This window comes from Arachis hypogaea, chromosome 8 (genome assembly GCF_003086295.3).
Source record: "Arachis hypogaea cultivar Tifrunner chromosome 8, arahy.Tifrunner.gnm2.J5K5, whole genome shotgun sequence".
Taxonomy (NCBI): domain Eukaryota; kingdom Viridiplantae; phylum Streptophyta; class Magnoliopsida; order Fabales; family Fabaceae; genus Arachis; species Arachis hypogaea.
Window position 1 is genome coordinate 48,914,694 of NC_092043.1, and position 13,030 is coordinate 48,927,723.

Sequence of the window (13,030 nt, forward strand, 5' to 3'; positions counted from 1 at the left end):
AAAATATTAGCCTTGGCTTTGGTATCTGGAATTTTATCGAATATAAGTTAAGAAGCGTTTTAACAAGAATACTGATTGATTATAAAATATATAGATATAATTAAGATCAATAATTAAAATTATTGAAATATCAATATTTTTAAAATATTTAAAAAAATTAAATATATAATACCGAAATGACAAATTGATCATAACTATAAAATAATAAACATCAAATCTAGAACAAATATCTGTCAGAAAACCCAACAGCACCATATTTAAAAATTAAATACAAAACTCGGTCATAATATGGGCTTTTGTTGAAGATAAAATAAAACCAAAATATATTGATCCAATAGTCTGTAATCAAATTTAGGACCAATACAAGTTGAAAAATAATCTTAAGACCAATATCAAAGCATAGTAGTGAAGATTGTCCAATAAAAAAGTGACCATAACTGAAAACATTATAAAGAACATATTAGGAACAAGATATTTTAGAAAGCCCAACAGCATATTTAAGTTGGACTAAGAAGTTTTCTCCCTTCAGGCAGGAAAAGAAAAACCTTGACCAAAAAAAAAAAAAGACAACAAAAGAAAAACCAGTTTTTTTTAATAAATATTATTTTCAAACCAAATAGGATTTTAGACCAAAATAAATTATTTAGAAATCGCTAAAGAAAAAATAATAGAAAATATTTTGTTTGGTTTGTATTTTTATTTTCTAGTGTTATTTATTTTAAAATTTTGTAATAGAATATGTAAAAATAAAATAATTTTATCGCTTATACTTTTGTTTTTTTTTATAAACTATTAACTTTAGAAATAAATAAAAAATTAAAAATAAAAACACAAATTAAGCATATGCCTTAGCCTTAGGACCGGATATCTACCTCTACTAAAGTACGAATATAAGAGAGTTTTTTTTTTGTATAACTTTCTCTTTCAAAATATCTTTCGCTATATATAATAAATTAAAAAGCATTATATACAAAACTTGAATCCAAGATTTCTAAATTAAAATATGACATATTTATCAACGTGACTATTATTACATATATTTAATTTATAAAAAAATTAAATCAATAAATAGGTTTGTGCCTATTAATGAACTAATATATTATAAAAACAAAAAAAAATTCTCAAATAGTTATTACAAACTTAAGATAATTAAAATAATAAAACAAATTAAAAAATTAAATTATAACCAATGTAAGACTTTTATATGATATATTCCTAGAAAGGTAAAAAAAATCGAGATTTTACGTAAAATAAAAAAAATAAATTAAGTACGTAAAACGTTAAATCGTAATAAAATTTAAATTGTAAAATCATAAAATTTAGTATAAATTTTGTAAAATCGACTGACTCATTTAAAATCATAATATTAAAAAATTTTAAGTGTTAAATCAAAATTTTAGCTACTATGGTTTATTGTAAAAAGACATTTATTATATATATATAAAGAGAATATTGGACAAAATCTTGCTACTAGCCTTATTGAGCCAGAACAAGACACATGCATGGATATATTACATTATTTTCACATTACATCGTCCTAGGTACATGAAAACTAAACTCTCTTAACTAGCATCAAAGTGAAATTTTATTGTCTATTCACATGACACATAATTGTGCTAATTAGGATCCTACAAAACTCACCACTTAATCTTAGCATATATAAAAATATGTCCTTGTTGGTATCAAAATTATGCTATTTAACTTAAAAGTGGTGGGAAAATCTTCATATGAAGAGAAAAATCCTAGGAGTTTATGGAGTAAAAATTATCAAAATCCACCTTTTCATCAAAGGAGTGAAAATCCAAGCCTTCTATTGATGAATTAGAGACTGATGAAGTTGGTGCTGAAACATTATCACTAAAATCAGAATCTGAGGTTTGAACACATAGGCCTAGTCCATCATTAAAGTGGAAAATGTTGTTTGATTCTGAATTTGTTGTTGGTGATATGAATTCAGGAGAAAAGCTTTCAATGTAAGAGAACATTTTGTTGTTGTCTTCATCATTTTCAGAAACTATTGATGGGGAAGTGAAGCAAAGTGAAGAGAAAATGTTCTCCTTTGTGTCAGGGTCAAAGTCAAAGTCAAAGTCATCAAGTTTGACTTCAAGTTCTTGTGATGTTCCAAATGTGAGAATTGTTTCATGGGTGGGTTGTTCTGTTTTCATCTCTTTTTGTGTTGGTTGATGATTCTTGGGTTGTTCTTCTAATAATAAGGCCATGTTTGGTTTTTTTGAGTGATGACTAACTTGAATGCAAGTGTGTCTTCCTTTGTAGGTTATTTCCAACACATTTGGATCTTCATCTGATTTTTGCACTTGTTTTGTGGCCAAACAACCTTGTACATGTCTATGTGTACATCTGAAATATCCTCTGCAATCCAAAGCCAATCTTTGTCAGCAACACATATAAATCTTTTTAAAATAAAAAAACTTGTATTATTATAAAATATTGCTTTTTCAACAAATATCTTAAAAAAATTTGAATACATATTCTATATGTTTAGAAGATTAATTTATTTAATAATTAAATTAAATCCCCAGCTGCATTCTGTTTTTATTGATAAAATAGTAATTATATTAATTTTAATTAATTATTAAATAAATTTATCAAATGGAGCTAATACTCTTAAGTATACTAAGTAGAGATACAATCTTCTAAAAATTATTTTGCCAACAACATCAATTTTTAAGGACTATAAATATATAATTATTTCTTCTCCCTTCATTATATTTTGTAATTCTTTAGAAACCTTGAAATTAGGCACTTACAAAATATGACTATGAATGACAAAATAACAAAAGGAACATTAGTATATTATTATGGTTTGGATTTGGCTGCATTCTATTGATTTTTCAGTGCAATAAATTGAGAACATGTGCTTCCAAAACTAAATAGGGCCCCCAAATAACTTTGTCTCTGATTTTTCCAGTTTGCAATATACGGATCCATTGCTTCTATAACACAATAAAACCACATGAAAAATGAAACCTAAATGCATTAATAAAAAAGCTGCTATCTTGCATTGAATTGAATCTATCTAATGTTGTCCTTTGGATAAGTTTTACATAGTCCTTTTTAAAAAAGCAATTTGTCCTTATTATATAGCTGGAAAAATAAATGTTATCTTTTTTTTATTGTTTATTTGTCCCCGTTTATATAATCATTGGTTAACTCACCAATGGTGTGGTAGTTATATGGGTACCTATGTCCCCCTTTGTGACTAACTAGAAGATAATTATGTTAGTATTTTTAAAGATTAAATTGACTTATGCATAATTTTTAAATACAAATTAAAATCGTCAATAAATTATAACTCAAATAGTATAATTTTCTCATATTCGTTTAAGAGATCACAAATTTAAACTTCCCTATCTTTAGTAACAAAAGAAATAAAACCGAAGATTAACCTAGTTTTAATATGAGCAATAAAATTTTTTAAAGAAAAGTGCCTAACCCCTTACATGGGTCAAAGAAAGTGACAAAAAAAAAAACTAAAAAGAGTAACACGCTTTGCCCTAATTTTGTCCCAAGAGGGAAGTGAGAACCACCCAAGAAGAGAAGGTGAAGATTCTAGGAATGCATCTTATATTATTTATTTATTTTCAATACTGAAATTCATGACTTTGTCCAAGATGATAATCTTTTAATCTATAAATTTTTTTTTTCCTTCTTGTTTTGTTTTGTAATGATTATGGTTATGATAATTAATTTTTTAATGCTACTAAAGCGACAAGGATTTTTGAGTAGTGACGTAATTGATGTCGCAATGTGCAACCCTTTGCTCACGTTTGATGTTGATGGTTAATGCAATGTATGTGCCATTATATATTTTAATTACTATAAAATATATACATAATTAAAAATAATGATTAAAATTATTGAATTATCATACACTATAAAACACTTGAAACATTTTAAAAAAAATAAAACTTTTAGTAGTTTACCCTCAAAGCAAAATCTTCAAATAGAAAGAAATTCTTACTCAACCAAAACCTATCTAAATAATAAGTAATTAACAAATCCATTTTGTAGGCGCACTGATTCTGGAACTAAAGCTTGTTTTCCCATATATAAAAGAATAAATAATTAAGTTATTTAATTTATTGAGAATTTTAATTTTAAATTAATTATTTTTAAAAAAATAAAAAATATTAATTTAATTCTCTACGACGGTAATCAAGATACATCATATATTTTTATTAATTTATTATGTAAAATTTATCTGCAATATTTATGTATATTATCATTAGCGATAGTGATGTATTTATATATTTACAAAAACTTATTATAAAGATAATAATTTTTAGAGTGAAATTTCGCTAATTTTATTAGAATTTATAATAAATAAAAAGTAGATGACGAAAATTATATTAAAGTTGAAATATATAATGTTTTATTATTTAAAATAATATTATTTTTATATTTGTGTAGCAACAACGAAATACATTATTATAAATAATAAAACACATAAATAATTTTATTTTATTTATTAACGAAAAAATATAATATATCTATTATTTATTATTATAAAATATCTCATTAATATTTTTTAAAACTAATTAATCTGTGCTCAAAATTGTTGAGAACAAAATTGCTAGTTTAATCTATATATATATATATATATATATATATATATATATATATATATATATATATATATAATGAAGTATGATACCCAATAATTAAGGGTCTTGCCGACAAAGTACTATATAAAACGATAATCAGTTCAGAAATATTTAATGTTTAATATTTTATAAATTAAAACCATTCATAGATGTTAGAAGATATATATGACACATTCAAGTACATAAAGTCATAAACCATAAAGCAAAGAAAGTAAAATCTTTACTATATAAAAATGTAAGTAAAATTAGAATAGGGGCTGAGACTCATATATAAATTTTAAACATTCAGTTAATTTTGTTACACTATATTAAAATTAATTAGTATTTATTAAAGTTATTTAATATATTTAAATATTTATTATAAAATATTATATTTTTATTATTTTAATTTTTTAATATTTATAAATATTTTTATATATTTAAATACACATAAAAAAATTTATTTTTTATTTTTTTAATATGATATCAGATAGAGTTATGATATTTTCTTTAAAAAAAAAATATTTTTTTTCGTAAAATTACTGTATACTTTTCTTCTGTTTTATTTTTTTTGTCTGTCACTATTTTAATATTTTTTCATCTCACCAATAAATCCAATTCTTCTGTCTTGTTTTTTTAACTCTAATGAGCCAAACATCCATGTTCTTTGCCGCTATATCTATTCTCATAAAAAAAATATTTTTTTTTATCATCATGTCATTTTTTGTAATTTGTCACATTTTCAATTATTTTTCGACAAATCATTTTTTGGTAGTTTGTCCCTCTTATGACAGTTTTATATATATTTTCTTGCAGTAATTTCATCTGATTTTTTTACAGTAATTTTCTCTATACTTTATTTCGATAATTTTGTCTATGTTTCATTCTAACAGTTTTGTTTGCATTTTTTTTGTCAGTTTTTGCTGTAGATTTTTTTTTCTTATTTCGTTATTTTAAGTCAATTTCATATTCAAATTACCACTAAATTAAATTTAAAAAAAATATTAAAATATTTTAAAATCAATTAATATTTATTAAAATTATTTAATATATTTAAATATTTAAATATAATTAAATTCTTATTAGTTATTATTTTGTTAGTGTTTATATTTTTTATAATATTTTATAATTCATCTTATATCAAATACAAAAATAAATATTCTAAACGCATTTTGTATGTTTTAACAAAAAACAGTTTGAAGACACGTACTTAAAAAATTATCTAATATGAAAAACAAATTATAAAATTTTAAATTATAAAAACTTAATTAAAAATTTAGTTAAATTATATAAGGCCAACAATCAAAACAAATAATTAAGGATAGGCTGACTATTTGTATATTCGGGAAAATTGTTTCTACTTATTATATATTAATCAAACATTTTATTTGTCTTATTGAATTTCAAATGCTAATAATATTGAAAATGACCCTCTTCATAAATGTTTCCGAATGAAGGTTGTGAAATATTATTATGAATTTGGCATATATGCATGTACCTTATTATTAGCTTTCACTGCTCATCAAGCCTAATAAATAAATATCATATATATATATATATATATATATATATATATATATATATATATATATATATATTATATATATATATATATGTATATATATATATATATATTAAAGGTTGGCGTCTACTTTTAACCAATATTTAATACATTAAGAATGAATTAATCCCCTAGTAATAATAAAGCCAAAATATAGTTAGAGGTAGTTTTCGAAATATCCAAATTAGATTTATGAAAATTTTGACTGCTGAGAAGTGTTATTTTATTTGAAGAACATGTGAATATCTTAATAAGTGATAATCAATATTATATTCCAACTTGACATGTATATGTTAATTAATTACACTGAGAAAAGTTTAATTTATTGAATAAAAATATTAATTATTAATTATAAATATCATTGACATTAAATTAATAAAAATAATAATATTAAAAAAATTAACTAAAATTTATTTTATTTAATATTTATTAATTATTATAATAATTAATAAATACTAAATAAAACAAGTTATCACTGCCAATTCGAGAAATATATAGTTGTATACCTTACCTTTTTGCTTATTATACATTTTCATAACTTGAATTGGATTAAGTAGTTGTTGATTTCTTTAAACATTTTATAAAGTTATTAGCTCTACATACTAATCATTGAGTGAGTATGATTTCTCCATCAGACTGCATTATTTTTTTAATTAAAAAAAGTACACACAAGCTGTGAGTTCTAATATATATAATTGGGTGTATTATTAATTAATTTAGTTATTGGGAATAATGCATGCTCCCCTAATTAAAGAATGTAACATGATTCACATGAGATTAATAATTAATTAAGTTTATAGTACTAGCTAGCTAACTCACAAATACAACTTTCAACTTTAGAATATTTGTTACCATATTATATTATACAAGTTTAGTATCATAATTCTAATTCTAATATATCTAATAATACTCAACAAAATAAATATACCGACTCAATATGTATATAAACCAAAGCTGGTTTAATTTGCATAGGAAAAAACTGCGGACAAACTACTAAAAGATAAGGGTAACCAGTTCAGAAACATTTAATGCTTACTATTTTAATTTATAAATTAAAACCATTCATAAATGCTAGAATGTGTGTGTATGTGTGGGTGATACATTCAACTATTCAAGTATGTAAACAAGTATTTTACCATACTGAACTATTCAGAATTATATTTTTCTGATGTACTAAAAATAAACCAAAATTTCAAACAATCAACTTAATTAAGAAGTTGATAACAATCAAACAATCTCATCATGACTAACAATACTCAATATCTTTTAGATCTTCACATATTATTATTATTATTATTATTATTATTATTATTATTATTATTATTATTATTATTTAATAACTAATTTTTTATGTGTATACAATATTTTTATTTAATTAGTTATCTTTTGAATAGACATGTATTAAAAATTAGAGTAGAAAAGTCCTGCGAGGGATCCCTAAATAGGGAAAATTGCTTTAACAGTATTTCGATCTTATCAATCAAACTTTTTCTTTTGTCTTATTGAATTTCAATGCTAAGAATATTGAAAATGTCCGTCTTCATAAATGTTTCCCAAATGAAAGATAATATTGTTAATTAATTGATCATATATTCAAACAAACTTGAGTTAGCTTACTCATTTATTTAAATAAATATTGAGATTTAAACCTGCAATAATTTATCTAAATTTTTAAATAGAACGATTAATTTTTAACTCATAAATTAAGAGATCTTATAAATAACTAAAAAAAGTTTGTCATATATGCAGCTACCTTATTAATAAGGATGGCAATGTGACACTATTGTGAGGGCAGGTGTGTCCTCATTACATTAAAAAAATGTCTCGTGTTTTTTTAATTTTTGTCGTCTATTTATTGTAGAAAAAATAGATTGTTACGGATATTTCCGAGCCTTGATTTAAAAAAAAAATTAAAACTTTCAAAAATTTAACACAAAATAATAAAAATAATACCATATAATCTAACATAATATAACTTAAAAATAAATATTTATAATTTATTCATTAAAAAATATAATATAAAATTAAAATACAACATAAAAATTTACTCATATTATTTTAAGGTCAAACGATTTTAAATATATAAGATTATTAATATATTGTCTTATTTTAATAATAACATTGTCTAAAATCTTACATTAAAAAAATCAATAATAACTTAAATTCTAATTTTGTATTTTTATATAAATGATATAATAGAAAAAAAATCATCATTTTAAGTTATAGAAATAATTTAACGAGTCTCTTTTTTTATTCATCTCATTTATTTGTAAAGGACGAATGTCCTTGTTTTTATAAGGGGTAAATACGATTTTGGTCCCTAAAATTTAATGACAGAAATAAAATCGTCCCTCTTGTATTTTTAGATTTAAAATTGTCCTTAACGTTTTTTTCGTATTAAAATCGTCTTTTTTAATAAATTTTTTTGTTTTATTCCTAAACTACCCTTATTTCTATTTTCATAATAAAAATTATAAAATTAAAAAAAAAGTTATAGAAATAATTTAACGAGTCTTTTTTTTTGTTCATCTCATTTATTTGTAAAGGACGGATGTCCTTGTTTTTATAAGGGGTAAATACGATTTTGGTCCCTAAAATTTAATGACAGAATTAAAATCGTCTCTCTTGTATTTTTAGATTTAAAATTGTCTTTAATGTTTTTTTCGTATTAAAATCGTCTTTTTTAATAAATTTTTTTGTTTTATTCCTAAACTACCCTTATTTCTATTTTCATAATAAAAATTATAAAATTAAAAAAAAAGTTATAGAAATAATTTAACGAGTCTTTTTTTTTGTTCATCTCATTTATTTGTAAAGGACGGATGTCCTTGTTTTTATAAGGGGTAAATACGATTTTGGTCCCTAAAATTTAATGACAGAATTAAAATCGTCCCTCTTGTATTTTTAGATTTAAAATTGTCTTTAATGTTTTTTTCGTATTAAAATCGTCTTTTTTAATAAATTTTTTTGTTTTATTCCTAAACTACCCTTATTTCTATTTTCATAATAAAAATTATAAAATTAAAAAAAAAGTTATAGAAATAATTTAACGAGTCTTTTTTTTTGTTCATCTCATTTATTTGTAAAGGACGGATGTCCTTGTTTTTATAAGGGGTAAATACGATTTTGGTCCCTAAAATTTAATGACAGAATTAAAATCGTCCCTCTTGTATTTTTAGATTTAAAATTGTCCTTAACGTTTTTTTCGTATTAAAATCGTCTTTTTTAATAAATTTTTTTGTTTTATTCCTAAACTACTCCTATTTCTATTTTAATAATAAAAATTATAAAATAAAAAAAAAAAGAAAACTCGTAAAAACGTGTTGGGGATGGGAGAAGAAAAGGGTATACGAAGGGAGAGGGGAGGGGAAGGGAAGAGGGGGAGGGGGAGGGGGGACGGTGCCGGGGACTCTCCGTCGTCGCCGTCGCCTCCTCCAGAACTCTGATGATGATGACGATGAAGGGGGAAGGGAAGCCGCCGTCCCGCCGCCTTGTCGTCCTCCGGCACCGCACCTTCTTCTACTCTCATCGCCGCTGCCACATGAGGAACCACTGTCCGTTGCTGTCTCTGCCTTCTGCATCTTCTTCTTTGTGCTTTGAATTTCTGAGAAACCACCATCTGCTTCTTTGTTGATTTGTTGCTTTCTGTTTCTGCTTGTGTTAAATTTGTGCTTGAATTTGTTGATTTTCTGTTTCTGCTTCTCTATGTGGAGGTGGGGGTGGGGGTGGAGGGAAAGGGAGACGGGGAGGGGGAGGGGAGACGGGGAGGGGGAGGGGACGCGGGGTGGGGGAAAGGGAAGACGCGCGGGGTGGGGGTGGGGGGAAGGGGAGACGGGGTGGGGACGTCGGGGTGGGGGTGGGGGAGGGGACGTCGGGGTGGGGTGGGGGTGGGGGTGGCGGGAAGGGGAGGCGGGGAGGGGGAGGGGGATGACGGCGGCGTTGGTGGGGGTGTTGGTCGTGGTCGTGGTGCTGGTGGTGGTGTTGATGGTGCTGTTGGTGGAGGTTGTGGCGGTGGTGTTGGTGTTGGTGGTGGTGGTGGTGGTGGTGGAGGTAATTGTGTTGGTAGTGGTGAGGGTATTTTTGTCCAAAAAAATAAAAAGAATGATTTTAATACGGAAAAAAACGTTAAAGACGATTTTAAATCTAAAAATACAAGAGAGACGATTTCAATTCTGGCACTAAACTTTAAAGACCAAAATCGTACTTACCCTTTTTATAACCTACTTGTGCAAATAAATAGCCAACTTGTTGGAAAAAACTCATAGCCTACTTGCCAAATTGCCATTAAAACAAATGATTGAATTGTACCACCCAAAAAGATAAATATTGAACGCTAGCTCTACTCTAAATTTATATTTCATGAATTGATATTCATGATTTAAGGTGCCAATTGAGACCTAAATTTTACTCTACAATGCATGGATGCAATATATATATGTGTTGTCAATTCCACTTCTAGTAGTGATACATCCAATAACACTAACACTATGGAATCAAGTTTTTTTTTTCTAGTTTTTTTAATAATATTTGTGATTTTTTAAAATATTTTTCACAGAATGCTACTTTACTTGATAATTAATTAATTATTACAAGTTCTATAAAATAGGTTAGTATTGTCTGATGAGTCCATAAAATAACTCTATAGATTATGTCTGCATATATAAGCTAGTGTCATTACAAAGTATTAATTGATAGTAGTCTAGTTTAATTAATTAACTTCTTCAATAATCATTTTACGGTTTTAACCTTTGTAAAAATTAATATTTAACATAAACATTTTACATGTATATTAAAATTATTTTATATTACTATTAATAAGTTTAATTATTTATTTATTATAAATTTAATTATTTTATGGTGACATATTTAATTATTCTTATGATTGATTATTTAATTAGAAAAATGTGTAAATCGATTTGTATAATATATACGGATACATAGTGAGTGATAGTATTATTTAATTTAGGTTTAGACATGAGGTCTAAGCATTTTTGAATAAAGATTTTGATTTACGTGTTAGTATAATAATTTATTCGATGTTTTCACTTAAATGACAGTGAAGAGTATTTGTAAGAAATTCTGATTCTTAGATTAGTAAGAGTTTTTAGTAGATTTAAATGAAATTAAATTAAAAAAATATCTGTATGATAGATTTAACTATTTTTAAAGATGACTTTTGAAGATCATGGATGATTACTCTTTTATAAAATGAAAAAATAATCCTTATGTGGAGAAAGTAGTGAAAAAATGCTTAACTTACTCTCCAAATTAGGTCGAGTACATGTTTTAAAGACGGTAGAAATTTAGACGCAGTTGATTTCATGTGAAATTGGTAACTGAAAGTCGTTAGATAATTTAACTAATTTGACTAAATTTTTATCTAATGGCTCTTAATTATCAACTTCACGTGAAGTCGACTGCACTTGAGTTTTTACCTTTTAAAAAATCCGTACCTAAGCAGATCCAGTTTAGAAGGGTTAGGCCTTTCATAGTTTGATTTGGCGCTATTGGCCGATTTTGACAAATCCAATTTTAAACTTGAGTGTTAAAAATGAAGTGGAGTGAAGTTAAGTTTCGTTGATCTAACTATGAACAATTATTATAATTGTTCACTCTTTTTTAGTTATTAATTAACATTTTTCTTTTCATAATACCCTGTTAATTTTAAATAGTTAAAAATCGTGTACTATAAAAATCACATTCAATGTGACTTAACAAACATGTCTGTAATCTGTATCGTGATTTGTAAGAACAAGTCATCAAATGATATAACAATTTAATTATTATTGGTATGATCACTATTTAGCAGTAGATGCTCATTAAAACTAAAATATCTTCTTGTGATTTTATTGAGAAAATGCTTTGAGAGTAGCTAGTAATATAATTGGATTTATTATTTGCTACAGGCCAGGTTAATATAACTTTGTAAACTTATCTTTTATAATTTAACAAAAGAATGTATTATTATTATTATTATTATTATTATTATTATTATTATTATTATTATTATTAGCAATGAGTCAATGAGGACACAAGCCACAAATTAAAAACTTTCTGAAAGAAAAAAAAAAAATGAAAAAGTTAGTAGAATTTCAAATGAAACTTCCCACAGATTTTCTGCACATAAGAGCTACATCTCTTGACTTCAAGATACATGTATCAATTTTGGATAACACATCTTTAATTAATATCCACACCTTACCCTAAGAATAAACATAGACTATTAATGTTATATATATATATATATATATATATATATATATATATATATATATATATATATATATATAATTTTTCCCGTTCGGAGTCTAATTTCTATGTCTCCTAAAAGAATTTTAATTAATTACCCACACTTCTATAGTTACCATTTTCTTAAACAAAAACTATTTATATTCTAAAAAAATGAACTAGTATTAAATTTTATTAGTTTCAACTGAAATTATTTTATTTTATTTTAAAAAAATAAATGATAATAAATAATGTTAAGCTATCAACATCAGTGTTATAAAAAATAATAAATACTAATAATGATGTTGTAATAAGAAAAAGACAGAAGTGCAAATTTTCCATGAAACTACCATGTAATTTTGTGGAAAGGGGAGAGGGAACAAGGTCACTTCATTTCGTTATCTGATAACAAAAAAGTAAAACAACCGTGTGGATTTTGGCCCTGATTATAAATAATTTCAGAAATTATTTATAATATAAAAATAGAGATGGTATTTTATTTGAATATTGACTTTTAAAATATATTACAGTTATATAAAAAATATTCAAATAATTTAAGAATGTGTTGACCAGAATGTTGTCATATAAACAACACACTTTCACGTATTAACTCTTTACTTATAAAATTTTTTTATCT

At 24.9% G+C, this 13,030-nt stretch overlaps 1 protein-coding gene across 1 annotated transcript; it reads right to left on the reverse strand.

The window, feature by feature from the left end:
* Positions 1-1,409: 1,409 nt before the first annotated feature.
* Positions 1,410-9,784, reverse strand: LOC112708040 (uncharacterized). The gene is made up of 2 exons (XM_025760144.3): positions 9,576-9,784; positions 1,410-2,388 (listed from the first exon to the last, which is right to left on the reverse strand). The coding sequence occupies exons 1-2, from the start codon at positions 9,782-9,784 to the stop codon at positions 1,743-1,745; spliced, it is 855 nt and encodes a 284-aa protein (XP_025615929.2). The 3' UTR covers positions 1,410-1,742.
* Positions 9,785-13,030: the final 3,246 nt, after the last annotated feature.